At 36.4% G+C, this 25662-nt stretch overlaps 1 protein-coding gene across 3 annotated transcripts in view; it reads left to right on the top strand.

The window, feature by feature from the left end:
• cadm1a (cell adhesion molecule 1a) overlaps positions 1–25662 on the top strand; it is a 301432-nt gene that overhangs the window by 185698 nt on the left and 90072 nt on the right. For 2 of the 3 annotated variants that reach the window (XM_058758218.1, XM_058758220.1), the window contains exon 2: positions 12040–12057. The exons of the other annotated variant lie outside the window; for it this stretch is intronic. In XM_058758218.1, coding sequence (XP_058614201.1) covers positions 12040–12057 — 18 coding nt within the window. The remainder of the gene's footprint in view (positions 1–12039; positions 12058–25662) is intronic. 3 annotated transcript variants of the gene reach the window in all.

The following is a 25662-nucleotide window of genomic DNA, read 5'->3' as shown; positions in this document are numbered from 1 at the left end:
CTGCAGCATGTTACCTTCTCTATATAAATTTAAAAAAAGCCATGGTATACACAGATTGTAGCTAATACAGAACCTTTTATTTATTTTTATTTTTTTCCCCACCACATTAAATCAATTTCAGCTGCTTTGGTTCAGGCTTTAGCACCTGAAGTCTTTCTCTTTTTATGACGGGTATCGATGCTTTGTTCTGTTTACTCTGACAACTTTATTTTGGCCGCATTTTGCCTCAACCAATGTGGTATGGAGAAGAAGAAACATGGTAAATGGGGGCATCACTGTGCCATGTCAAAACATCAGTCATTCCTCTGCAACTACTGAAAAAGGGAGTTTTTCGTCTGGTGAGCATCCCAGGGAGAGCCTGTCATATCTGTCAGTGGTGCAGAATTCGTGCTTCAGGTTAGTGTTCCCAGCCCAGGAGCAAATATGTGGCTAATGGCAGACTGGCGGCCTCTCTTTCTTTTGTGTAGGCTGATCCAGGGGATTAAAGCATCTGCCTGCCCTCCGCTCGCTATAATGGCATTAGGGAATGGATATGCTTTAGTATTCCGTTAAAGAATATCTGATATGAGGGCTCGGCTGATTTAATTAAGTAAAAAGCTAGACCTGAGAGCGAGGGGGAGAAACCAACAAAGGCAAAGGCGGAATAAGCGAGACAGACATGCTGAATTCAATGTGTAGTCTCTCAGCAACCAAGCATAGTCAATACAGCGTCGGAATATCGTGAGAATGTTTTAACTGCGTTAATCTCTATGTCAACCATTCATCCTTTCACCAACATTTCCCATCTTTTGATCCCTTTGTCATAACCAGCCATGACAAGCAACAGGATATTTTGGGAGTTGCTTGGTTTGTTTATAGGTAGCTCCGCCCACAGTGGAATCTCATTGGTTAAAAATCAATATCTGTACCTACATTTACACACTAAAGTGATAGCTTACTCCCATGTCACTCATGTCATTCCAAACCTCTATGATTGACTTTCTTCTGTGGAACACAAAGGAAAAAAATGTGTCAGTGTGTTTTGTTGTGTTTTGTTTTGCTTTTTTTTTGTTTGTTTGCTTTATGTTTTGTTGTTGTTTGTTTTGTTTTGTTTTGTTTTATTATGTTTTGTTACGTTTTATTAACGTTTGTTGTTTTGTTCTTCAAAAATTATTCTTCAAAATATCATCTTTTGTGCTCCACGGAAGTAAGTCATACAGGTTTGGTACAACATGGGGATGAGTAAATGATGACAGAATGTTCTTTTTTTTTTTTTTTTTTTTGGCGAAATTTAACTGTATTTTAACTGTATACAAGCTATACAGTAAGTGCAGTCAGACTGTTTCTCTTGCTCACATTGGAGGAGCCGTATAGTCTTATAGCAGAATGCACAACATTTCGAGTAAGTGGTAAAGATGGAGTCCATTTTCAGAGACTTGGAAACCTTTAAAAAGCCTATTTCTCTCACATCCAGAAAGCATGTTAGCAGCATATTTCTATCACACTGTGGCAACCCCCAAAATGTGTTTCTTATTTCTGGCAAAAAAGTCTAGGCTACAGAGACCAAAAAATTCCCTTGTCCTTGTCTGTTTTGGAGAAGCCAACATTTAAAATGTTTGTTTTTCATTTTAGTATGTGTTGTGATTATAACCTTTTCTTTCCAGAACACCGACCTTTCCTTTCACTAATAACAACCAAAAATGTTTTCCATGGCCTCTAGCGGGTCAGCCGTTCAGAGTGCAGTTCTGATTTTGTGTGAAATGGTACTTTTTATCATTTAATTATTTTATTTGTTTTTGTTTTGGTTGAAGGACCCTTTCTCAAATTACGTGACTGACATTCCCATCAAAAGTTTGGCGATTTGTGAACAGCAGGAAGTAACACTGCTCACTGCTTTTTTGCTTGATTCTCATTAGCTAATTAGTTACGGAAGAGTCCATTCACCATTCATATTTGCAGTTCATATTTGCAATAGTTCAGTTTCTTCTTTTATACATCCTTGTGGGCAACTATTTTGACACATTTCCTATCGAAACTGGATGTTTCAAACAGCTTGTCTCTTTTTAAAAGAAATTGCCAATATGCTTTAGTTACTTCACATTTCGAGGGGTGAGAACCAGAAAGGCGTAAGTGACATTTCACCAACTTTACAGGAGAGCCAAAACAAAAATTTTACCATAGTTTGATCTGACTTTGTGTACTGATTTCAATTGTTTATAATAAAAATTTGTACACTCATGGATGACAGTACTTTTGCCAGTAGAAAGAGCTCATTTGATATAGATATTTCCATTTCACCAAAAATGTCACTTACGCCCTTCTGGTTCTCACCCCTCGATTTGTTCATTCTAGGGAGCATTTGGTTGGGTGGATATTTGTGCCATTCATCATGAGTCGTCAAATACTTTTGGTCTGTTTTCCTGAAGGAGAAAGGCTGTTTGAGTACACTAGCATATAGATGACCTTAAAGGTTCTTGTTGTGATTTCATTGGGTCCTTCGTAAATGGAGTGACTTCTAAGTTATGAGGGGTCACTTTACCTCAGGTGATCCCACAGAGATATGCCCTGAGATTGAAGAGTTTCTGGGTGTGCTATCAGATAGCAATTACTGGAGATCTGTGCCTCTCATTCAAAATTAATGGTAGCATTCCATTTCTGGTCTCTAGGTCTTGTCTGTGTCCACCCCAACTGTCCCTTTGCTGTATCAGTTCTCTGTCTCGCCCCCGTTCTGTCCCCAAACACCTGATGGCTTTCGTCTGAAGCTATTTTCACAGACTGGCTGTAACATTCAGATCCGCATTTGAACATCTAATATCAGCATTGTTGGTATTCAGGTCTTATCATTGTCCTCCTCCTTCTTTTCTATTCTGTCTTTTTGACTTGCCTTTAGTTTGAGCTTTTCCAAAAGTGTGACGAATGTAAATGTCACCTCTTTTCAAGGATTTCTAATCAGATTCCGATTGTCAGTAAAAAAAAAAAAAAAAGATAGCATCACGATCCTTGTGGCCTCCTGGTGTGTTGCGTAGAGATGTTCAATTGGTCTCTTTGGCATGCTGTTCAGAAAGGCATGGATGTGAAGGTCAATCTGTGTGTTGTGTGGATCGTGCTAGGCCACACAACCCTGCCCTTTCCATCAAATCCCTTTTGAGATGAAAATATGACTCTGCTCTCCTAACCTTTTAATTACATGAAGGCTCAGCAGGTCAGGCTGGAATCTGCATGTCTGTGGGTATCTACATCTGCTCACAGTACTCCATCAGTGCCCTGAATGCCTAAACATCCATGACCTGATTACATGTCAGCTCATGAAAGACATATCCTGATTTAGCATCCATTAGGATTGACTAGTTGGCAAACAACCAATTGTTTTTGTTATACACCACCATTCAAAAGTTTATGAATGTTTTTGAAAGAAGTCTCTTTTGAAAGATGTATTGAAATATTGTATATTATTGAAATATATATTATAATGTAAACTAATATTTATTTGTTTGTTGGTTGTAGTGCTCATATAAAAGCACTACCACTAAAATGGTACATTAATTTTATTTATGAATAGCTGTTGTTGTTATATAAAATTAAAATAAATTAACACAAGAAACAAATGAAAGATTTTATTATAAAAAATGGACTACTACTACTACTACTATTATTATTATTATTATTATTATTAATGTATTTAATCATTTAGATTAATATTAAGATATTTTTGAAAGAAGTCTCCTAAATTGTATGCATCCTTGCTGAATAACAATATTTATTTTAGTATTAAAAACACATTAAACACATAGTGTAATGAATTCATGTTCATTTATAAAATACTGACTTATGCTAATTAATATATTTGGAATGATAAAGTTATAGTAGTTGTCGTTTTGTATGGGGTGATATTATTGATACATTTTATTTTTATTTTAGTTTTTTTATTTATTTATTATTATTATTATTGAATAAAATAAAATGTAAATATATATTTTTTTAATTATAAATGTGATGTAGTAATGTAGTTTTGTATCCTTTAGTTACACCATGGCAGTGCTGACCAGCATGGAAATTCAGCAGGGTAGTTTTTAAAGAATTTTTTGAAAATATCAAACTGTTCATGGCAGGTTATCTGGCACACATTTCTGGCTGCCCACATTGAATCTTCTCATGAATGTTCTGTGTAATGTCAGAAAGCAATGCTGGATTCCCCAAAGCAGAAGGAAATTAATCTGTGAAAACAGACCTGCTGGATCTCGAATTCTAAAATATCAGAGCTATAATTCCTGTTTTTTTTTTTTTTTTGGCTTAATGAGCCTCACTCCTCTGAAGTAGTAGTAAGTATCCCCAAAGTTTAAGAAAACCTCAAAAGTCACTTAAAAGTCAGAGGCGGATGGTGGGATCCGCCAGATGTGACCTCTCTCTCTGGCTCCTCCAAGGTGGTTTTAGGACACTGGAGTGTCTATTCCCATCAGCGAGGCTTATCAGAGTGGCAGCAGCGGTGTCTAATCACCGCCCGGCAGACAGACAATAAATCCCTCCCTATTATGGCTCAGGTACACACACGCTTCAATCCTCTCTGACTAAAGCAGCCTGATAGGACAAAGACTTGATCCTTAGAAACACTTGCACTTTGTCGCTGACTTTGAAGTCCATGAATCCGACGGTTTTTGTCCAGTGACATTTTTAGCTGGAAAAAGCTTTTCTCTTGTTTGCAGATTATTGATAATTGTGCTTTAATGGGTCCACTTATCATGTTTAATTTAATACCTCATGAGCAGCAGGTTTCTAGGTTTTGATGAGGACGATGATACTGTGTGAGGCAGCTGGCCAGGAGTGAGCTGTAGTGTAAGGTCATATATAGCGCTGTCAAAATTAGTGCGTTGACGCAGGGGATTAATTTTTAACCCCACTCAAAACTGCAGCTTCTGTCTCCTTTTTCTTGACAAGAATTGTGTTTTAGACGCAGAACGTCTTTACGAGACCATCAAACAAAAGACTTTTCATACTCACACACACACTTTTATATATATACATATATATATATATATATTAGGGGTTGAACAACTTCTGATTTATATATATATATATATAATATATTAGGGGTTGAATGAAATGAAGAAAGTCGATTCGAAGTCGACTAGTCGCTGATGACGTCATTAATGAACAAATTAGTCTGGAGCTGTGACAAACACCTTGTGCACCTTATGGCATATGACACAGTGCTGCCCACATGGCTATTGCTCCTATAACAGCTCATTTTTATCAGTTCTTTTGTCTTTATATTCGTTATATTTCTCACAGATTTCTGCTCGTTCTAAATCACATACAGATAAAGTTGCACAGTAAAGATTACATTCATATGCATTACTGAGAGCGATTGCGTGTGTGAATTAATTCTACCTGGCAGCCAGCTACTCTCTACTAGTAATGAAGCTGTGGGATTTAGTTAATAAGAAATATATGCTTGAACTTTTCAGTTTCTAAGCTATTTTATTGAGAAATCGCAGAACAGTGTTGACAATACATTTCCGCGCTGAACGATTCTGTGCACGCGCGATTTGCGCGTGATGTACGCACTACTGTCTGAAGCCTATGTGTGTGCGTTACAGAGCAGCAGCGCATTATATTACAATAGCGATTAACTGACCTGTACTGTAAGCTGTTTAATGTGCATTCTCCCGTTCTATTTCGAGCATCCAGTAATATAATCACACGTCTTGTGGAGCGCTTTCAGAGTATGCATTTATTTGTCATTTTAACTGTTTGAAAATGGAGCGTAAATGTGGAAGTCCTTCAGAGATTTCTTATACTGTTGCGCCCTCTACAGGACCAGCGACTAGTCGACGTCAAGCTTAAAGCGTCATGGCAGAGCATTAAAGTCGACTAGTCGACTAGTCGATTAGTTGGTGCAACCAACTACAGTATATATATATATATATATATATATATATATATATATATATATATATATATATAGATACTGTATATATATACTGTATATGTATATGTATATGTGTATATATTAGTGCTGTCAATCGATTAAAAATTTAATCGCGTTAATCACAGTCATGGACTGTGATTAATCATGATTAATCGCAAATTTAAAATACTAGGATTTACCTGTAAATGTGTTGAAAAAGAAAAGCATGAAAAACTAGTTTAAGGAAACAGAATCTTTCACACCTCCGCCAGGTATGAGACATAATCTTTATTATTATTTTATCATTATTCTTTTGTTTTTATTCAGCCATTATCAGCCTTTATACTGTCAATAAAACGTTTACCAAGCCACATCGCTTCAATCCCAGTATACATTTACCCAACTATTATCAAAAGTATTTCTAAATAAATACAACAAACATTTCTTGCGTCCTTACGTGAAGTATTATGACAAAATGCATTATGAAGAAGATTTGGACCTATTCTGCAGCTGCATTAGAGCTAACATTAGCATCATGCTTCATGAGACAATTTATGAGATTAATAGTTCACTTTTACTCAGAACTCACTTCAAACCACCATCGAGTGTTTGTAATAACTTCCTCTTGCGATCATATATGGAATTTGGTTGTTTACTGTTGTTAAAATATGCTATTTATAGCCTTTTATATCGCTGCACAAAGTAGCATTTCAGATGTACACATTCACCTCAAGAAAATCACATACAAACCATATCCTATTGTAATCGTGTGTTTATTATCTTATATAATCTATAGTGGCTGTTGTCATGTTTATTTCTGCTGTGTAAAAGCCTTAACATGTATGATCTGCTGAAACTCACGTTGTTTGTGATGTTACAACCGTCTCTCCGGTCTTAAGTTGCCAGGATACATTCCAAGTATAATACACATTAGTAAAAGGATCTATTTTAATTTTAATTTGTCTATATAAATTTTTTCCCGCGACTGTATTTTCAAAATAGCCCACTTGTGCCGCGACCCTGGCAACAAAGGTTTGCTGTACCCTCATCACACAATGATAGATAACCTTCGCGCTGCGATGACGGGAAGAAGTTGGGGTCAAACGATTAATTTGCGTTAAAAAAATCTTAGCGTGTTAAATTTTTTGATTAATCGCATGCATTAACGTTGACACCCCTAGTATATATATATATATATATATATATATGTGTGTATGTGTGTATGTATATATATATATATATATATATATATATATATATATATATATATATGTGTGTGTGTGTGTGTGTGTGTGTGTGTGTGTATATATATATATATATATATATATATATATATATATATATACAGTATATATCAGATTGACCGAATATAAGACAATGTTTTTCCTTGAAATGCATCTGAAAAACGCGTCATTATATATTCAGGGTCTAGACTTTGACATGTCAATAATACACCTACAACAATAGGTGGTGCCAAAACGCATAAAACGAGTGTGCCATGAAATATGTAATGTAATGTGTGTTGTAAAGATCGCGAATGAAAACAAATGAAAAGAAAAGCTTACAGCAGCATGATCGTGACTGTCATGTTAGCCTGATGGGACCAAACTTCCTCTGTAAGTGATTTTAAAACATAAGACAGTACCCAGATTTGAAGACTACAATAAGATTTCACGTCTACTGATAATAACATTTTGGTAGGCTACTATGAGTTGGATAGCGTAATTGTTATATAATTCAGATGGGCTACCTGTTATTTCAATGGTATATCAAAATTTTCCAATGTCATTGTTGGTACATTTTACCAGTATTTACCATACTTTCAAAACAAAAATTAGAATTGGAAAAATATGCAATATGAAAATAATTTAAGAATAAATGTGTTTTACAGAGAGAGAGAAAAAAACAAACAAGATTTGGTTTTCAAAAAGCCTTTTTCCAACAGGTACATCTGGAAAAAGGGGGGTCGTCTTATAATCAGGGTTGTCTTATATTCGGGACAATACGGTATGTGTGTGTGTGTATGTATGTACATACAGTGGGGCAAAAAAGTATTTAGTCAGCCAACAATTGTGCAAGTTCTCCCACTTAAAAAGATGAGAGAGGCCTGTAATTTTCATCATAGGTATACCTCAACTATGAGAGACAAAATGAGAAAAAAAAAAATACAGAAAATCACATTGTAGGATTTTTAAAGAATTTATTTGCAAATTATGGTGGAAAATAAGTATTTGGTCAATAACAAAATTTCATCTCAATACTTTGTTATATACCCTTTGTTGGCAATGACAGAGGTCAAATGTTTTCTGTAAGTCTTCACAAGGTTTTCACACACTGTTGCTGGTATTTTGGCCCATTCCTCCATGCAGATCTCCTCTAGAGCAGTAATGTTTTGGGGCTGTCGCTGGGCAACACGGACTTTCAACTCCCTCTAAAGATTTTCGATGGGGTTGAGATCTGGAGACTGGCTAGGCCACTCCAGGACCTTGAAATGCTTCTTATGAAGCCACTCCTTCGTTGCCCGGGCGGTGTGTTTGGGATCATTGTCATGCTGAAAGACCCAGCCACGTTTCATCTTCAATGCCCTTGCTGATGGAAGGAGGTTTTCACTCAAAATCTCACGATACATGGCCCCATTCATTCTTTCGTTTACACGGATCAGTCGTCCTGGTCCCTTTGCAGAAAAACAGCCCCAAAGCATGATGTTTCCACCCCCATGCTTCACAGTAGGTATGGTGTTCTTTGGATGCAATTCAGCATTCTTTCTCCTCCAAACACGACAAGTTGAGTTTTTACCAAAAAGTTATATTTTGGTTTCATCTGACCATATGACATTCTCCCAATCCTCTTCTGGATCATCCAAATGCTCTCTAGCAAACTTCAGACGGGCCTGGACATGTACTGGCTTAAGCAGGGGGACACGTCTGGCACTGCAGGATTTGAGGCCTTTGTTACTTTGGTCCCAGCTCTCTGCAGGTCATTCACTAGGTCCCCCCGTGTGGTTCTGGGATTTTTGCTCACAGTTCTTGTGATCATTTCGACCCCACGGGGTGAGATCTTGCGTGGAGCCCCAGATCGAGGGAGATTGTCAGTGGTCTTGTATGTCTTCCATTTTCTAATAATTGCTCCCACAGTTGATTTCTTCACACCAAGCTGCTTACCTATTGCAGATTCAGTCTTCCCAGCCTGGTGCAGGTCTACAATTTTGTTTCTGGTGTCCTTTGACAGCTCTTTGGTCTTGGCCATGGTGGAGTTTGGAGTTGTACTGTTTGAGGTTGTGGACAGGTGTCTTTTATACTGATAACGAGTTCAAACAGATGCCATTAATACAAGTAATGAGTGGAGGACAGGGGAGCCTCTTAAAGAAGAAGTTACAGGTCTGTGAGAGCCAGAAATCTTGCTTGTTTGTAGGTGACCAAATACTTGTTTTACCGAGGAATTTACCAATTAATTCTTTAAAAATCCTACAATGTGATTTTCTGGATTTTTTTCTCATTTTGTCTCTCATAGTTGAGGTATACCTATGATGAAAATTACAGGCCTCTCATCTTTTTAAGTGGGAGAACTTGCACAATTGGTGGCTGACTAAATACTTTTTTGCCCCACTGTATATGTATATGTATGTATGTGTGTATATATTACTATTATTTAGTGATTTAGCACTGCCACAAAAGAATAATTTATTATTATTATTATTATTATTATTATAAATGCACTACCACAAGAAATAAATGTATTTATTAAGAATTTTGAAATAAACTGTTACATTCCTTGCTTATCAGTTGCTTTGTATAAAAGTGTAAAAATAAATAAAGAACAATCAATATTGTTAATAATATAATATAATATAATATATAACGATATAATAAAACATACCAAAGTTTGATCGGAACATCATTGCTGTTAATATTGTTCACCATCTCTTTGATTGCATGCCATTAACTAACTGTATGATACAGACATGAACTTAACATATATAATGTAGAAACTTTTCTGTAAAGCTGCTTTGCAACTGTTTGTATTGTGAAAAAGGGCTATACAAATAATCTTGAATTGAATTGAATTGAATTGCATTGAAGTCTATATGAATCTCTGTCTTTCAGTAGCAATCCATTCCCAATTATGACAGCATTTTTTTTAAACGCCTTGCTTTCAAGCTTTTGACTATGTGAAGTGCTCTTGGGTTGGTGCGCGCATAAAGCGAGACACAAGGGTTCATTAATGCAGCTCATGCATGCTGACCCCAAAGTTAATGTCCCTATCATTTTGGAGTAGGGAGCGTCTCTCAAGTGGGAGAACTCATGTTTAATGCATTGCACTGGTCAGAGATTTTAACCTCACCTGAAGAGAAGGGGAGAGAGTGTGACACGAACTGGGCGGTCCCTTAGCTCTCTGGTCAGGGGCCCAACAAAGCCTAGGGCTGAAAAGCCAATGCAGAGTTATTCTGATGGCTGACATTTACTTAACATGGATAACCCTATTCGTGTGGCCTGTGCTTCAGGGGTCTAAATTCAAGGGTGGCCCCGGTCCCCTGTGACTCTCAACCAAATCATGTGACAAATCCTAAAGAAGGCACACTGTATTCTCTCACAGCACAGAGTCTCTGCCGATCTACTCTACTAAAAAAAGACCTGCAGCTTAGACCAGGCTGGTTTCCAACCATAGCCAACATTGTGTTGATGAAGGAATCCTGGCTGTTTTATAGGCCTATGCAAAGCTCTGTGAGGTATATTTAGATCTTGCCTCAAGGGTCTTGTTGCAAGTGGCTGGGTTTGAAGAGTTTTGTTTGGTACTGAGCGATGATTTATGCTGTGGTCACCCATGGATATTTGCATGGATTTCTGTGTACTTTCTCTAATGTTGTTTAAATTCAATTGACATGCAGACGCTCTGAGCAAAGCTGAGGCACAAATATCCATCTTCAATGGCTTTGCGTTGAGTCCCAAAAGAGGAATGCTAATTAGCACATTAGCTAAGATGAAAATTTGGTGAAAATGCTAATAAGAAAATTGTTTTTCTAATCAGACTCTGACTCATTGCACAGTTTCATAAAGCCATGTTGGCTCTAAGTGCTTTTTAAAACTGTTATGCGGGTACCAGAGGCGGTGCATTAGCTAAGCTTCTGATTTGGGGCCTTAGCAGCAGATAGATGAGCTCAAGACCAGGTGCTGTTGACATGTTGCAATTAATGAAGTTTCACATCGTGCCACATCAAGAGAAAGCATTGAACGAGTTAAATTAATGTTCCATCGGGGACCTGATGATGAATTTATCCATCATTGTTTCTTATTATTATATTCATGAGGATTTTGCTGTTTTAATGGCTGTTCAATAATAACAACAATAACATAATTGAGTTTATTTATTTATTTATTTATTTTATTAGGGAATTAAATGAGATGGACTGAGTGAGTGTGATTACCTGCATCTGATACAGAATCTATTCTTCAGTTCAATCTCACATTCACAATAAAACATTAGTTTGAATGTCAACTGAGGAAAGCAATGTCTTTGTCATGCTATCCTTTCATCTGTTAAGGGTGATTTCCAATGACAATGGAGATTTCCAATTTGTTGGCTGTGTCTTACAAAGTGTTGTTGAAAATAATGTCCTTGTTTACATCCCTGTTTCAGACGTTTTCAATATAAAAGTCTTTACTACTGACTCACTAACCAATTCAGTTAAAAGTACAATGGCAGAGCTCTGATATACAGCATTAAAGTTATATAAAATGTAAAGCTATGCATATGACTTTGCCCTCTGCCAAAACTCTGGAACAAATAATAGAATAATGAGACCAAAGATTGCCCGTTAGATTTATAGCTCATGTTTAACCAATGTAGAGTGAAGCAGTTGGTGAAGCAAATGAAGCAGTTCCCGTGGCAATATTGGGTGAATATCTCATGGTTGGAAAAACCTTTCAGCCAATCAGATTCGAGGACCAGAACGAACTGTTGTATATTGTATTATATTACATTTTAAAATTTTCTTTCTTTATTTCTTTATTTTTTTTTTTTACATTTTTAAACATTGACTCTGATTTTGCAAGATAATACTTTTTCTTTCCTCTGACTGCATGACACTTTGGGGGTCGTCTATTGGTGAATGGCTTCCTCCTAATTATTTTCTCTTTTCCTCTCCCCCTTTCACACAGGAGCTGCTCAGTTCCCAGGTATGGCTTCCTTTTTACCTCTTGTGTTCGTGTGTTAGTTTTTTTTCTTCATTCCCATTCCCATTTTCCAAATAGCTTGTCCTTTACAGCTAGCAGCGCTCGTCATAACCGAAACCATCTTGCCTTTCTTCTGCCTCTGACTCACTGACTTCTTCTCTCTCAACCTCCACCAGTACAGGTGCTGTATCTCTCCAGCACTCCATCTTCCTCGTCCCTTCTAACATCATCTGTCTCTCACCTTTCAGGACAGAAATTACACCTCATTCTCTCCGGCATCTCATCCAGTTGAATTTCTCCATTTTCACAGAGCACATTTACTCCAGATATGCAATCATTTCCTCTTCAAATGTGGGGAATGTGTTTTGAAGGAGGGCGGTAAAATAAGTCATTTAGTAAACCATACTCAAACTCTCCACTCTGTCAATGTCTTGCCAGCGCCTCTCAGGTCTTCCTCATTTTATTTCTTGCCATTTTTTTGCTAAGGCTCATTGAAGACAAGCATGGGTTCAAGATACGAGAATATTTTCATTTTTTCTTTTATACTGTATAAAGTACATTTTATTACTAATGGTATGTTTAGTCTAAAGATGTTGCACACAAAAGCACCATAAAAGCTCATAGTGATAAAATGGTATCGTGTTTCCAAAGTCTATTTCATCCATTGCAACAAGGCTAAATTCCTTTTCTTTGACAAGGACCTGTTTGTACTTCTAACCTTTTCATTTGTGTCGATTGGAGGTTTGAAATAGATATAACGCACACTGTAATTCATTGACGAATGTCTCATGACTCACTTTTTAATTACTCGAATAAAACTTCAAGAACCATATGTTTTGAATCACACACCCATATAGGTTTAATTACATATTAAATATAGTTTAATTATGCTGAAAAATTTGTGATTATGTATGCTAGGACTAGGTAAAAAATATTCATTTCTCAATTTTAATCAATACTCATTTTTACGAAACAATATCGATTCTTAAATCCCAAGAATCGATTAGTCTAGCCTGTTTTCTGTCCATAAACGGAACATTGTAGTGTACCTCCCATCCAATAAATCGCAATAAGCATTGTGCTTTGTAACTTTTTTTGATATGAAACAAAGTCTCAGATTTAAAATTCTTACCATTACATTCAAATTATGGTGGAAAATAAGTATTCCATTCTTTTATTACAGTATTCAAACAATAAATGCCGTTTTGGCACTGTTTAATGTGGAGTGACAGAGCGCCTCAGTTCAAGAGCGGCAACGCAAAGTGTGCGTGAACGTATCGTCTCCTCTGGTTTAATATCATTTTCAGCACGAAATAAACATGAATAAACATCCAAAGGTATGTTAAAAGAAAGAGTATAAAGGACCGAAATCTGATTCCTTTCTAATGTAATCACTCAATCAGTGTTTCAATCACAGAAAGATGTCAATATAACAGCTTGTAAACAGTGTAACGTCAGATTTAGTTAAAAAAAACAAAAAAAAAACATAATTGTCCATAAACTCGTTAGTCAGCTAGAAAAATGAACTCTAGAGAGGAGCATTTAGCTAAATATACGCACCATATAACATATTCATTACAATTTTTACTGATTTTTAAATGTTTAATTTATGTTTGAATAAATCATGTTTTTATGACAGCCACTATTTAAATGTTTATATTTATAAAACGAATTGGAGTATTAATATAGGCTAATTATGTAATTGTAACTTTATTATTATTATAAAAATGTTATTGAGTGTAATTTATGTGTTTGTATACAAATCAGTTCATTTTAACCCCCATTATTATAATGTATATTATAACCGATTCGTATGTATATTTTACAGTTTTTTGTTTTTGTTTTTTTACCCCTTGAGAAAATTTGGCATGCACTTTACCTTATATATATCCAGAATAATTGATATTGAATCAAATGGGAAATCGAACCGTGAAATTTGTGTCAAAACCCAGCCCTAATGTATGCTATGTATCTGTAGCAGCTATTTCTTGGTAGGTTTGCAGAACACTGTTCTTTGTAATACTCATTTGAAATAAAATGTGTTATGAAAACTGCTATACAAATTAAAAATAATAATAATTATTAAATTGCACAAGGCCAAATACTGTAGATATCAGAAGATATAAGGAGTTATTTTTATTTATTTATTTTTTACATTTTTTCCCTCTTTTTTAATTGTACTGCCTCTTTTCAGCATGAATAATTTTTAATTGGAACTGTAGTATGACCGCTGTTGATTTATAATATAAGCCTTAGTATTTATTATTGGGCATAATATAAAAATAATTATTGACTATTGTGTTAGCAAGAGTTTCTATATTGGAGCTTTCTTAATCTAAAGCCAAAAAGGACATTCAGTCACCCTTATTTATCCCCTACTAAATCGTCCCTGTGCTAATGTACTCTCATCAGCACAGAGGGAGGAATGATGCTTCTTTTTGAGTGTCAGGCCACATTAGAAGGGAAAACTAGACACCCGCCCTGCTCCAGACCTGAAGGGGGGCGATGATTCAGACAGACAGTATTACGGCCAGCAACTTTAGCCCACACTCCAGCGGCCCTTTATGATTAATGCCCTTCTCCTCCACAGTCTATCAGCCCAAACATGCTGAGGCGCAGGAGAAATGCTCTCTCTTTCAGACACACACACGCTGCACTTGGCAAAGGCACTGTATTTTTTTGTCTTGCGTTTCAGTTATTAATCGAAGCCAAGTTATTTGTATGGGTATAAATTAGAAGTGAGCTGAAGAAGACACTCCCAAGGGGGATTGGATGAATCCCAGTCCTTGTTAAGGACCCCAGTCCTTCATGGCCTTCTGCTTGGTTTATGCCGCATTCTCTCTCTCTCTCTCTCTCTCTCTCTCTCTCTCGCCCTCTTTCTCCTCCAACTCTGCTTGTAAACAGAACGTTCTCTTGCCAAAGACATACACTCGTCATTAATACTGAAAAGAGGGCTGTGCTGATGATGCTCCTATTATTGTGTTAGCTGGCTCTTGTGAAATTACTGTAAAGTGATCCAGAAGATCTGTGCTAGCTAAACACATTAGCAGAAGGCAACACAAAAACATGCTCATAATGGAACAGTGATGTCTCAATATTTTTGTCTTCATCTTACCTTGACAACTCAAAAGAAGACTTTTTTCCCTCTCAATTTTAAGACCCCATTAAATGTAGATAATCACAATATCAGTTAGGGCTGGGTATCAAGTTCGATACTTTTTAGGCACCGACCGAATTGCCTCGATACCATCTTGTCGTTAAGTACCAAGTAAGGGGTTAATCTCAGCATCAGTGAGCCAATAAGCCTGAAGCACTAGGTGTGTTCGACTAGAAGCAACGCAGCGCAGATTGATCAGTGTTTGACATCCGCGAGAGCGATTCAAAAGCGTACGGAGAAGTCTGCTCTCTATCGCACGGTTTTGTTTACTAGACACAGACTGAAGCGCGCGTGGCGCTCACGGTGATTTCAGCATATGCCGTCTCACTAGATGAGGACATAAATACATGAACAACATCTCCAGAACTTCTCTGAGAGTCACTTCATGAGCATTTTACCATTTGATTTGAGTAAAACTAGCGTCATATCATATACACACAGAACTGTAAAGGTATTCATGGCAAACCATCAAAATAAGTTTGGTTTAACTTTGAAGACACTGCGGCAGAAATATATTACTATTGTTCAGCAGACAGTACATACTGCTACTACTAGGCTACTATTAAAATGATTAAAACTTTTTTTTTTAAGTAATGATCAAACAACATTTCTTCCATGTTTTAATTATAATAGCAAACCCCCTTTGTTTGCCAAAATAAATAAAAGTTTGATTTTCAATAATTTAAAGATAAATTAAATTAATGTTTTATGCGTTCATTTGAAAACCAGATACAGAACACAGAATTTCTGAGGAAAAATAAAACATTTCATAAGGCTATTTTAAGAATAAATTTGAATAAAGTAAGTTGTTTTTATGCATTCAAATAATTAGACCTACTACAACACAGAATTTAATAACAATAAAACATATGGTGAAAGAAAATAAAACAGCCACTTAAGAAAGTGGATAAAGATTTTACATTTCTTGGAAGTCTTTAACAACCTAGAATAAATGAATAGAAATGATGATTCTGTCTGAGCTATGTGTTTTAAAACGAACTCGCACTAGTGTAAATGTAGCCTAACAGACGTGTAAACTTAAAACTATTTGCACTGATTTATTGTGTTGGATATATTTTGTTCCTTTCTGCAGTGGCTCAGGAGATGAGGCTTTGAGTCTGTATAAATGCCAACAAGCTGAAAAAATAAAACCAAAGTTTTTTGAGATAATATAATCTTGTTAAAACTGATTTCATAAAATTGGTATCGAAAAAAGTATCGTTCAGGAACCGAACTCATGGTTTTGGTATCAGTATCGATAGAAAAATTTTTGAACGATACCCATCCCTAATATCAATACCATAGAAGTTATCAGACAATGTTAGGCAATTTATTTTTTGGTTTCTGTGAAGACTACATATTGGATGATATTGCATATTTCATTATGTCTGCTAATTTATCATATTTTTCATATTTAAATTACCTTTACCTTTTGCCATATAATGTTCACTTAAAGGGATAGTTCACCCAAAAATTTCTGTCATTAATTACTCACCCTCATGTCGTTACAAACCCGTAAGACCTTTGTTCATCTTCGGACCACAAATTAAGATATTTTTGATGAAATCCAAGAGCTTTCTGACCCTGCATAGACAGCAACGCAATTGACTCATTGAAGGCCATGTGAATCAGTGGTTCAACCTTAATTTTATGAAGCTGTGACAATACTTTATGTGCACAAAGAAAGCAAAAATGTTGACTTTATTCAATATGAAAATTTAAAGAAAATTTAATTTTTAATGTACCGTATTGACCTGAATATAAGACGACTCTGATTATAAGACGACCCCCTTTTTCCAGATTTACCTTTTGGAAAAAGGCTTTTTGAAAACCAAATCTTGTTTAACTGAGGAAAAAAAACAAAAATTTCTTAAATTATTTTCATATTGCATATTTTTCCTATTTTAATTTTTGTTTTGAAAGTATGGTAAATACTGGTAAACTACACAAACAATCACATTTATAAACAGACACTTTGATATACCATAAAAATAACAGGTAGCCCATCTGAAATATAACATTTAGTCTATCCATCTCATAGTAGCCTACCAGAATTTTATTAACAGTAGAAGTGAAATCTTATTGTAGTCTTAAAATCTGGGTACTGTCTTACGTTTTAAAATCACTTACAGAGGAAGTTTGGTCCCATCAGGCTAACATGACAGTCACGACTCATGCCCCTGTAAGTTTTTCTTTTTCTTTCACTCTTTACAACACACATTACATTACGTATTTCATGGCACACTCGTTTTACGCGTATTTGGCGCCACCTATTGTTGTGGGTGTATTATTGACATGTCAAAGTCTAGACCCTAAATATAAGACGACCGCGTTTTTTCAGATGCATTTCCAAGAAGAAAACATCGTCTTATATTCGGGTCAATACGGTATCAAAAAATTTTATTATTGGTTAGTTATGAGCTAATTGTAAAAAGTAATTATAAGCTAATTACGTTATCCTAAAAAGTCTGCCATGAGCAATATTTACAAAAGGCTAGTCAGTTTCAGGTGGCGTTTATAATTTAAGAGGAGAGCCAATGTTTTTATGTACACTGTTAGACATTTAAAAGGGTTTTTACAGTAACAAGTTACTGTAATTAAGATTTACAGTAGCACACTGTATTTGATTTACAGTTACAAACGGTACTGTTTTACAGTAAATTACTGTACAAAATAATCCAATTCATCAGTATACTACTGTAATTCATTCATTTTAATATAGATTTCATTAGATTTGATCATTTGTATATAGAATTCATTTTATTTTTTACTCTACATAGGTACTACTGGCATTCAATTAAAACAGACACAATAATTACAAAATATCAAATTCTTTATTTAAAACATTATATGTATAACACTTAAAAATACAGTCTTCCAACGCTGGAACAGTGCATCTTCACCATTTCTCCTGTCTTAGGACATTTTGCAGTGCATTATGTTGTATCCTCTGGATTTTTCCTTACAAAAATACATAGCCATCTGCAAAACCCAGGTGCTGCTCCAAAACGTGGCCACCACCTTTGCTCACCATCCACTTTGATAGTGACAGAAATGTCTTCTCTGAAAAACAAGAAGTAGAAATGACACTTTTAAAAGGCAAACGCCATTTAAAATACACACACCTCTCAAAACCATAGCTGCTCTCTTACCATGAATTATCAGTCTCAGGCTGGCTGGCATGCTCATGTCTTTCTTGATGCTTCATTGCAGTTGCCTTTAAAACACAAATACAAAAAATGCAGTAAATCTTAAATTCTATTAAAAACTATAACAAACATTCTAAAACTAGAAAGGCAGCTAGCCATGAAACTTGTTTAACCTAGCTAACATACAATTTTATTTTCTCAATAGGCTCCTGGGCAACATTAACTAACACCTGAACAAAATTTCACATTAGTTAACTTGATGTTAATATAAGATAAGCGTTGCTTGTTAAAAATAATTTTAATTCGGTAACTTAATTCAATAAGCTGAGAAAATTCGTTTGTAACGACAGCTCCGTTTACCATGGTAAAGTCTGTTACCACCATGTTACTAAATGTTACTAGGTTAAACTGGTGTGCAAAAATATGACAAACACACAGACAAACTTACATATATTTTTACCTTGCTTGCTGGTTTTATTCTCTCGTAAGGTGCATCAACACACAGCGCAGATGTTCTCTGGAGCTCTTCCACTCTCGTGGGTTCATCCCCGGGTAAAACCCGCGGTGCTGCCCCGCTGGCCCCATGTCTTCCTCGGACGCGCAGCACAGCACGACTCGAAAAGACAACCAATTATACTATCTACAGTGGATGCGGACAGTAAAGTGATGCCCCGGTATATTTCTGACGTAGTCTACAGATGTACTCCAAGCGCTCGCGCTGTTTCAGACATGAAGGACAAACGAATTTCCAGTCATTACAAGCGATGTAACACGTCCAATGTAGTCAGTCCCAAGCTGTTGCGGCGTTGTAGAAACGGTGTTGGGCAAATCGTGTGAATTCAAATGTAAGAAATGAGGAAAATAAAACAACCTCAATAGAATGGCACCAAAGAGGCCGTTACGACAAATACAGTAGTATACAGCAATTAAAAAAAATACAGTAAGTCTCTGTATGTGGGGTTTGACGTCACAGAAAATTCCCATGATGCAAAGGGTATTAGTTATTTACTGTAAAGGGAATTTGCAGTATTATACTGGGTGATATACAGTAAATAACTGTAGAAATTACAGAAATGTCTAACAGTGTAGAGCATTTGATTGGCCAGCAATCTGTGCAGTGTTGGATGAGTCATCCATATTTTTTGTGTGTTTCTCAGAAAAGAAAGTGATCAAATTTTAAATCCGTATCAAAGATTAATTTAGTTGTCTTTTATGACTATGCTAGTAGAGATCCTCAAAGCTAATCAGCATGAACTTAAAGTGACAATTGTTAAATTGTGATTTCATTTGACTTTAATATTAGCTGCTAGGGGAAAGCAAAGCTCTTCATCTCTCTCTTTCTCTCGGTCTCTGCATTGTCTCCTCTGACCTCAAGGACATGGCTCTGCCACAAGGACTCCTTGTTCTGCCTCTTTGGCTGTGATGTCATCTTAGTGAATGCGTGTGAGGATTTATTTATTTTTTTTATCTGTGGCGATCGATAGAGGAAGATGTGAGAGGCAGAGGGCAGTTAATCTCCTGCCGCCTGCATGGGGATTCTTATCCTTGTGTGCACAGACGTTGCCTAGATCAGGACGCCCTCTCGGAGACAATGCAAAATACACACCGAACTGCCCGCACAATCTCGGCTCAAGGATGTCGTATTTAGATGGATGGCGAAGAGAGGCCGTGTGACTCCGGCACAGCTCACTGATTTCAGAGTGAGGGACAGGTGCTGGAGGTCCTCGCGGTGCACCGTCGTGCTGAGAGGAGGAATGCTGGGAAAGGAAGAGAGAGAGAGAGGGCAAGGCAGGTCTCTGCTCTTCTGCTGTGTTTGTCTTACCTGCTTTCTTTTGTTTTTTGTCCCTCTTTTCATCTCTTCCACTCTGGCCTTTTGTTTTCTGGTCGTCCTGTGGCCTTTTTCCACCAACAGTGTGGAATAATGTGCGTTTCAAGTAAAGTTTTCAAAGCAACATCTTAATCTGGCAAGACTGACATAGAACTTGACTGTACAAAACCAGGGCCCGTATTCACAAAACATCTTAAGGCTAAAAGTAGCTCATAACTCGCCAATTTAGTAGAAAATCTTAAAAATAATGGGCGTGTCAGTCCTACATTTAGGACTCCTAAATTTTTGCTCTAAGAGTATTTCACAAAGCGTTTTAGCACTAAAACTAGCTCCTAAATCTGTGAAATGTTAGAAGTAGTGAAGAGGACTCCTAAGTCACTAAGACCAAACCACAAACTATCCTAAAATAGCTTTATGTGCATATTCACTAATTTGTATATATATATATTGTTTAATTAGTGACACTTAACCAGCAATTTAAAATCTTTATTTGAATGTGGCAATTAACATTTTTATTTTTAAATCTTTATTTGAATATGGCAACATAACATTGCGCTCTGCAATATTTCAATGAATAAATCTCTGACAGAGACCCCTCCCCTCTCCTATCAGCCAATCACTGTGTGCATAGTTAGTAAGCATGCTGACATCATCCATAGCAATAAGGTCAACCTCGCCCTTACTCTTAGCTTAAAGTCCGTGTAAAGAGAATTCTGAGAATTGTTTCTAAACACATTACAAATGTTAGAAATGTATTGCTGAAACACATTACAAAGACTTGAACTATGTGGAATTAAACCGTTAAACAGCAAAATCCTGAACAATTCTGTGTTCAGGATTTTTTTGCCCCTAACACTATAATAACTATGTTGAGAGGTCAAGTTCTTAGTTCGTCTTTTTGAATGTCTGTGATGTTAGATATATATACATATTCAAGGCAAGGACGGTTCTAGGGTGAATGGATACCCGGGTCTTAGCCCAGAGACATCAATATGTGGCAGAATACATACAATTTAAAAACATTGAGCGTTCACACCCCCTAACCTCCCCTCCCCCTCAAAACGACTCCTCTACTCTTCCGGTCACGAGTGATGGCACAAGGGCGGAGCTAGTGATGTGAGGGAGGGGTAAACGCTGGGATAAACGACAGGGGAATTCAGGCAGTCTCTCTCTCTCTTGCTCGTGCTGTTTAGGCATGTTTTGTGCTGTTGATCGTCGTCATCATCTCTAATGAATAAATCATTTATTCATGCTTGGGTGTTGGCAGTGAATCCAGTGGCGAGAAATCCCCCACCACTAACTGCAAACTAGCATTTCAGATCTGCCTCCATTCTGTTAGTGATTCATGATTACCCATTCATAAAGACAGTCACTTGCTTCATCCCTGAATGAATCAGCCGTTCGAACGAATCAATTTAATGAATGATTCAGTGGTAAAATCAGTGACTTGCTACCACCTGCTGGCGGTTTCAGTTTCATTTTTAGCGTATAATTTCCGTTATTTAAATCATTTAATGTTTCTGTATTCAAAATGTTATATTTAAAACATTAATCTCCACATGAATCTATGAATTTAATTGCACTCATACCGCCTCTGAACCTCATTAAACGTCTGAAAATGTACCTACAAGCCACTTTTGTGTTCTTCTGTGCCACCTCTGTAGTACAAATTAATTTTTTTATTAATACTAATTTCATATGATTGGTAACTTGTTTGTCTTATTCTACTTCTTATTATATTGTTTTAAATAGAAATTTAAAAAAAGCTTATGAACATAAATTTTTGAATTTGACATGAAAATGATGCCATTTGCAAGGGTCAAAAGAAAATAACCCTGTAAGTCACTTTAAGAAGTCAAATGTCACCTCGTATTAGGAAGGCTAATTTTTGATCAGATTAAATTTTTTAAATTAGGAGGACAAGCGCTCCTAAAAAGAAAAGAAAGCATAGAGTCATGTGTAGGGTTGGGTACCGAAACCCGGTACCAATATGGCAGCGGTACCTATGTAACCGGTATGTACTGGAACCGAATCAGAATGCAGATTTCGGTGCCTCATTTCAGTGCCATGCCTGAGCGATCGATTAAAATATTTGTCCTTTGTTTCTCCAAAACGAACGTAAGAAGCATCATCACCGGAACCTCATGTGAAAAATAATTTCCTGACTGAGAAAATGCATGTGAACTAAAGTCGGAAAGCTCTAATAATACAAGTCCAACAAATCTTTGTAGTAACGCAAGCGTGCTGTTTTCACATTCCGACTTAAAAGCACAACTCGGGAAATGAGAGCATCTGAGGAGCGCATGAATGCAGAAATTACACTTGCTCTGACGGCAGCAGGTAGCCCTCCATTAACTAGCTAAGCTAAACATTCTTAAATTAAAATGCCTAAAGCTAAAATTCTCTTGTATTCATGTTTTTAAACCTGTTGTCCAACAAAAGAGAGCATTACCTTTTTAGTCCACAACACCAGTTAAATGCTTCCTTTTGTGATCTGATGTAGCTTCTTGTCACAGAATGAGGCAGAAAATGATCCATAGGCTACTAATACATCGATTGGCAATGGATTATAAATATACTTAATTATTATGGAAATACCAGAGATGGCTTGAATAACACAGATAAACTATACATTGTTGTAGTCGAGTGTTCATTGTATTTGTTTCATCATTCAAAACGTTTATATCTTGTTTACTCAGTTACATCCATAGCAATGCATTTGTCCATATTGGGGATTTCCTGGAGCTTCATGAGTTCACTACTTCTGTGACTGGATATGTGGATTTTTTTGTGCGAGGGCGCCCTCTGGCATCCATTATGAATGAAAAAGACATGCGTTTAGTGCTAATGGCCAATCCAATTATTAATTGGTCATTTTTATTTATTTTTTATTATTTTTAAGTATCGGTTCAGGCACCGTTTAGGCACCGGTACCATTTTAAAACTATCGATTTGGCACCGGTATCGAAAAAACCCCAAACGATACCCAACCCTAGTCATGTGTAACGCATTAGATCTGTGCATGAGGTCTTAAAGAGACAGCAGCCTAAATAAACCTGCTGCTGTCTTTCATTATACAGTGAAGACTATCAGTGTTATTTTACAGTTGAATAGATTATAGTTAGACCTAACTGAAAATAAATAAGTACAATTTAATTTGTATCTTGTTATTGTTTTTGTTTGTGCTATTGATTGTCATTATTTTATATGTTCTTATTTTATTATTTACTATTTACTTGTCTTTTTTAGTTAAAATAAATTCAATTCTGAGTGCAGGTGATTCTTGGGTGGGGAGGGGGTGTGGTCCATTGGAAATAGTCCTTCCACCACAGCTGGAATCTTAGAGGAAACACTGCATACATTTAATCAAATTAGAAAAATGCATTTACAAAGGTATAAAGAAAAAGCCCCTGTAAATCACTTTGATTCAAGGCTAATTTTTGATCAGAATTTTGTTATTATTTATTAGAAGGTGCTCCTAAATTTTTTTAATTAGGAGGACAAGTGCTCCTAATTACAAGAAGAAAAACATGGCTCTTAAACTGGGTGTGTGACAGGTATGGTTGTGCAATGGGGTTTGGCCGAGGAAAAATTTTCAGTCAAACTATTTTTTGCTTTTTGTTTTAACCCCTGTATAAATAATAATATATACTGTAGTGGGGGAAAATAATAAAAAAAATGTATGTATTTTTATATTTGTAATATTTAAGAAAACATTGAAATATAAAATAGTTTAGTTTTGACTTTTTATAGTTGCATCAAAACTGGCTTGTCAGATAAAGACACTAAAGTTACTTTAGATGTTAAAAATGATGTGCTCTGTTTTTTTGTGGACAGCGTATGTTCCAGCAGTCAGTTATGTAATCGTCTCTGAGAGACTTTTCACCAGCAGCATTTTGCTGGAAAAGGGGTATTTGTTTATCCATTGCCGTTGAGACTCAGTCACAGCGGCAGAAGTCCTTTCTTCCTCTCCCTCTGCTGAGAGAGATTTCCAAATGAGCGAGCAGGGGTGGCAAGGCCTCTGGTGCTGCGCCCGGCCCCCGTCGGCTCTCTGACGCATTAATCATCAGGCTGCCATCCATCCCTTCCCACACGCCACATTCCGCTGCTGCTCCCATCCAACCAGCATTTTACCCTTCATTAGCACCAGTATCATCACAATTTACTTATCCATACGTTTGTGTGAACGCTACACGGCTGCTCAGCGTAAGAAGAGAGTGGGAGGGGGTCTTTGTGGCCGAGGGGCTTGCTGAGCCTTTGAGGGAACTCACCCCGATTTGTTCTAAAGAAACAGCAGTAGAAGTTTCTTTTACATGTGCTGTTTCAAACCCTGCTTGTTAAACAAGCCGATATTTTTCGTAATAAAACACAACAAAGCTGGGAAACTCTCATGGGTCCATCAATGGAACTTATACAACTATAATATTTGCATTAAATGCACATGCTTTTAGGCTGGTAGTATCACCGCCGCACTCAAATGGAGTTATTTGTGGTTTTTCAAAATATTGACTTTGGAATCAGTTTAAATCTAAAATAAAATAAAAGATTTATTTTAAATATCTGATGTTATTAGATAACTTTAGAGTACAATCATCACTCTTAAACTTTAATGTTTTTTCTTTTTCTTCTCTTTTTTTTTTGTGGAAGGGTTAATCATTCAATAAAGCAAATGTAACTTCATTGAATTAAGCCTAGTGATGTCTGTGAAGGATTTAGCAGAAATATCACAAAAGCATCTGCGGAGTGACACTCCTAAAGGCTTAGCTTATTCCAGTTAAGCTTGATGTATTCTCTTAAGAAGATTTAGTAAATTTGTCCATGTTTCATAAGGTTTGTCGTTGAATTCTGTGCATCTAGCATGGAAATGGCCTTTACTGAAAAGACTAGCATTGCTGTAGCATTTCAGGCGATTTAGTTTTGGTTTGGGGCTGATTTAGCTAGTTAAGGGGCCTGATGGGGACAGCATATGTTGATCTGTTTAACAAGGGTGACTGAGTTTAAAAGGGGATGTTGGCACGTGTGTCTGGAGGTCTCCTTTCACAGATGGAAGGGCACAGTGACGTAATCAGAAGACATATGTGCTTTTTTTTTTTTAAGTGATTTCAAACAAATGATATCAGACACAGCCTGTGGGCCTACAATAAACAGCGTTAATGACAGGCCAATATGCAGAACATGTTCTCATATTAGAATGTACCCAATCTTAATTGAGACATTAACATCTAATTCAGATAGAACGTCAGTATTAGAAGGATAGTTCAACCAAAAATGAAAATTATCTTTGTTTCTCATTTTTTTAAAGGGGTCATCGGATGCCTATTTTCCACAAGTTGATATGATTCTTTAGGGTCTTAATGAAAAGTATAACATACTTTGGTTAAAATTTCTCAATGGTAGTGTAAAAAATACCTTTTATCCCCTGTCAAAATCAGCTCTGTGTTCAGCAAGCCATTTTTTAGTCCATGTTGCTTTAA

Source organism: Onychostoma macrolepis, chromosome 21 (assembly GCF_012432095.1).
Source record: "Onychostoma macrolepis isolate SWU-2019 chromosome 21, ASM1243209v1, whole genome shotgun sequence".
NCBI classification, from domain to species: domain Eukaryota; kingdom Metazoa; phylum Chordata; class Actinopteri; order Cypriniformes; family Cyprinidae; genus Onychostoma; species Onychostoma macrolepis.
Note: the sequence above shows the minus strand (reverse complement) of the source record. Positions and strands in the feature narration are given on the sequence as shown.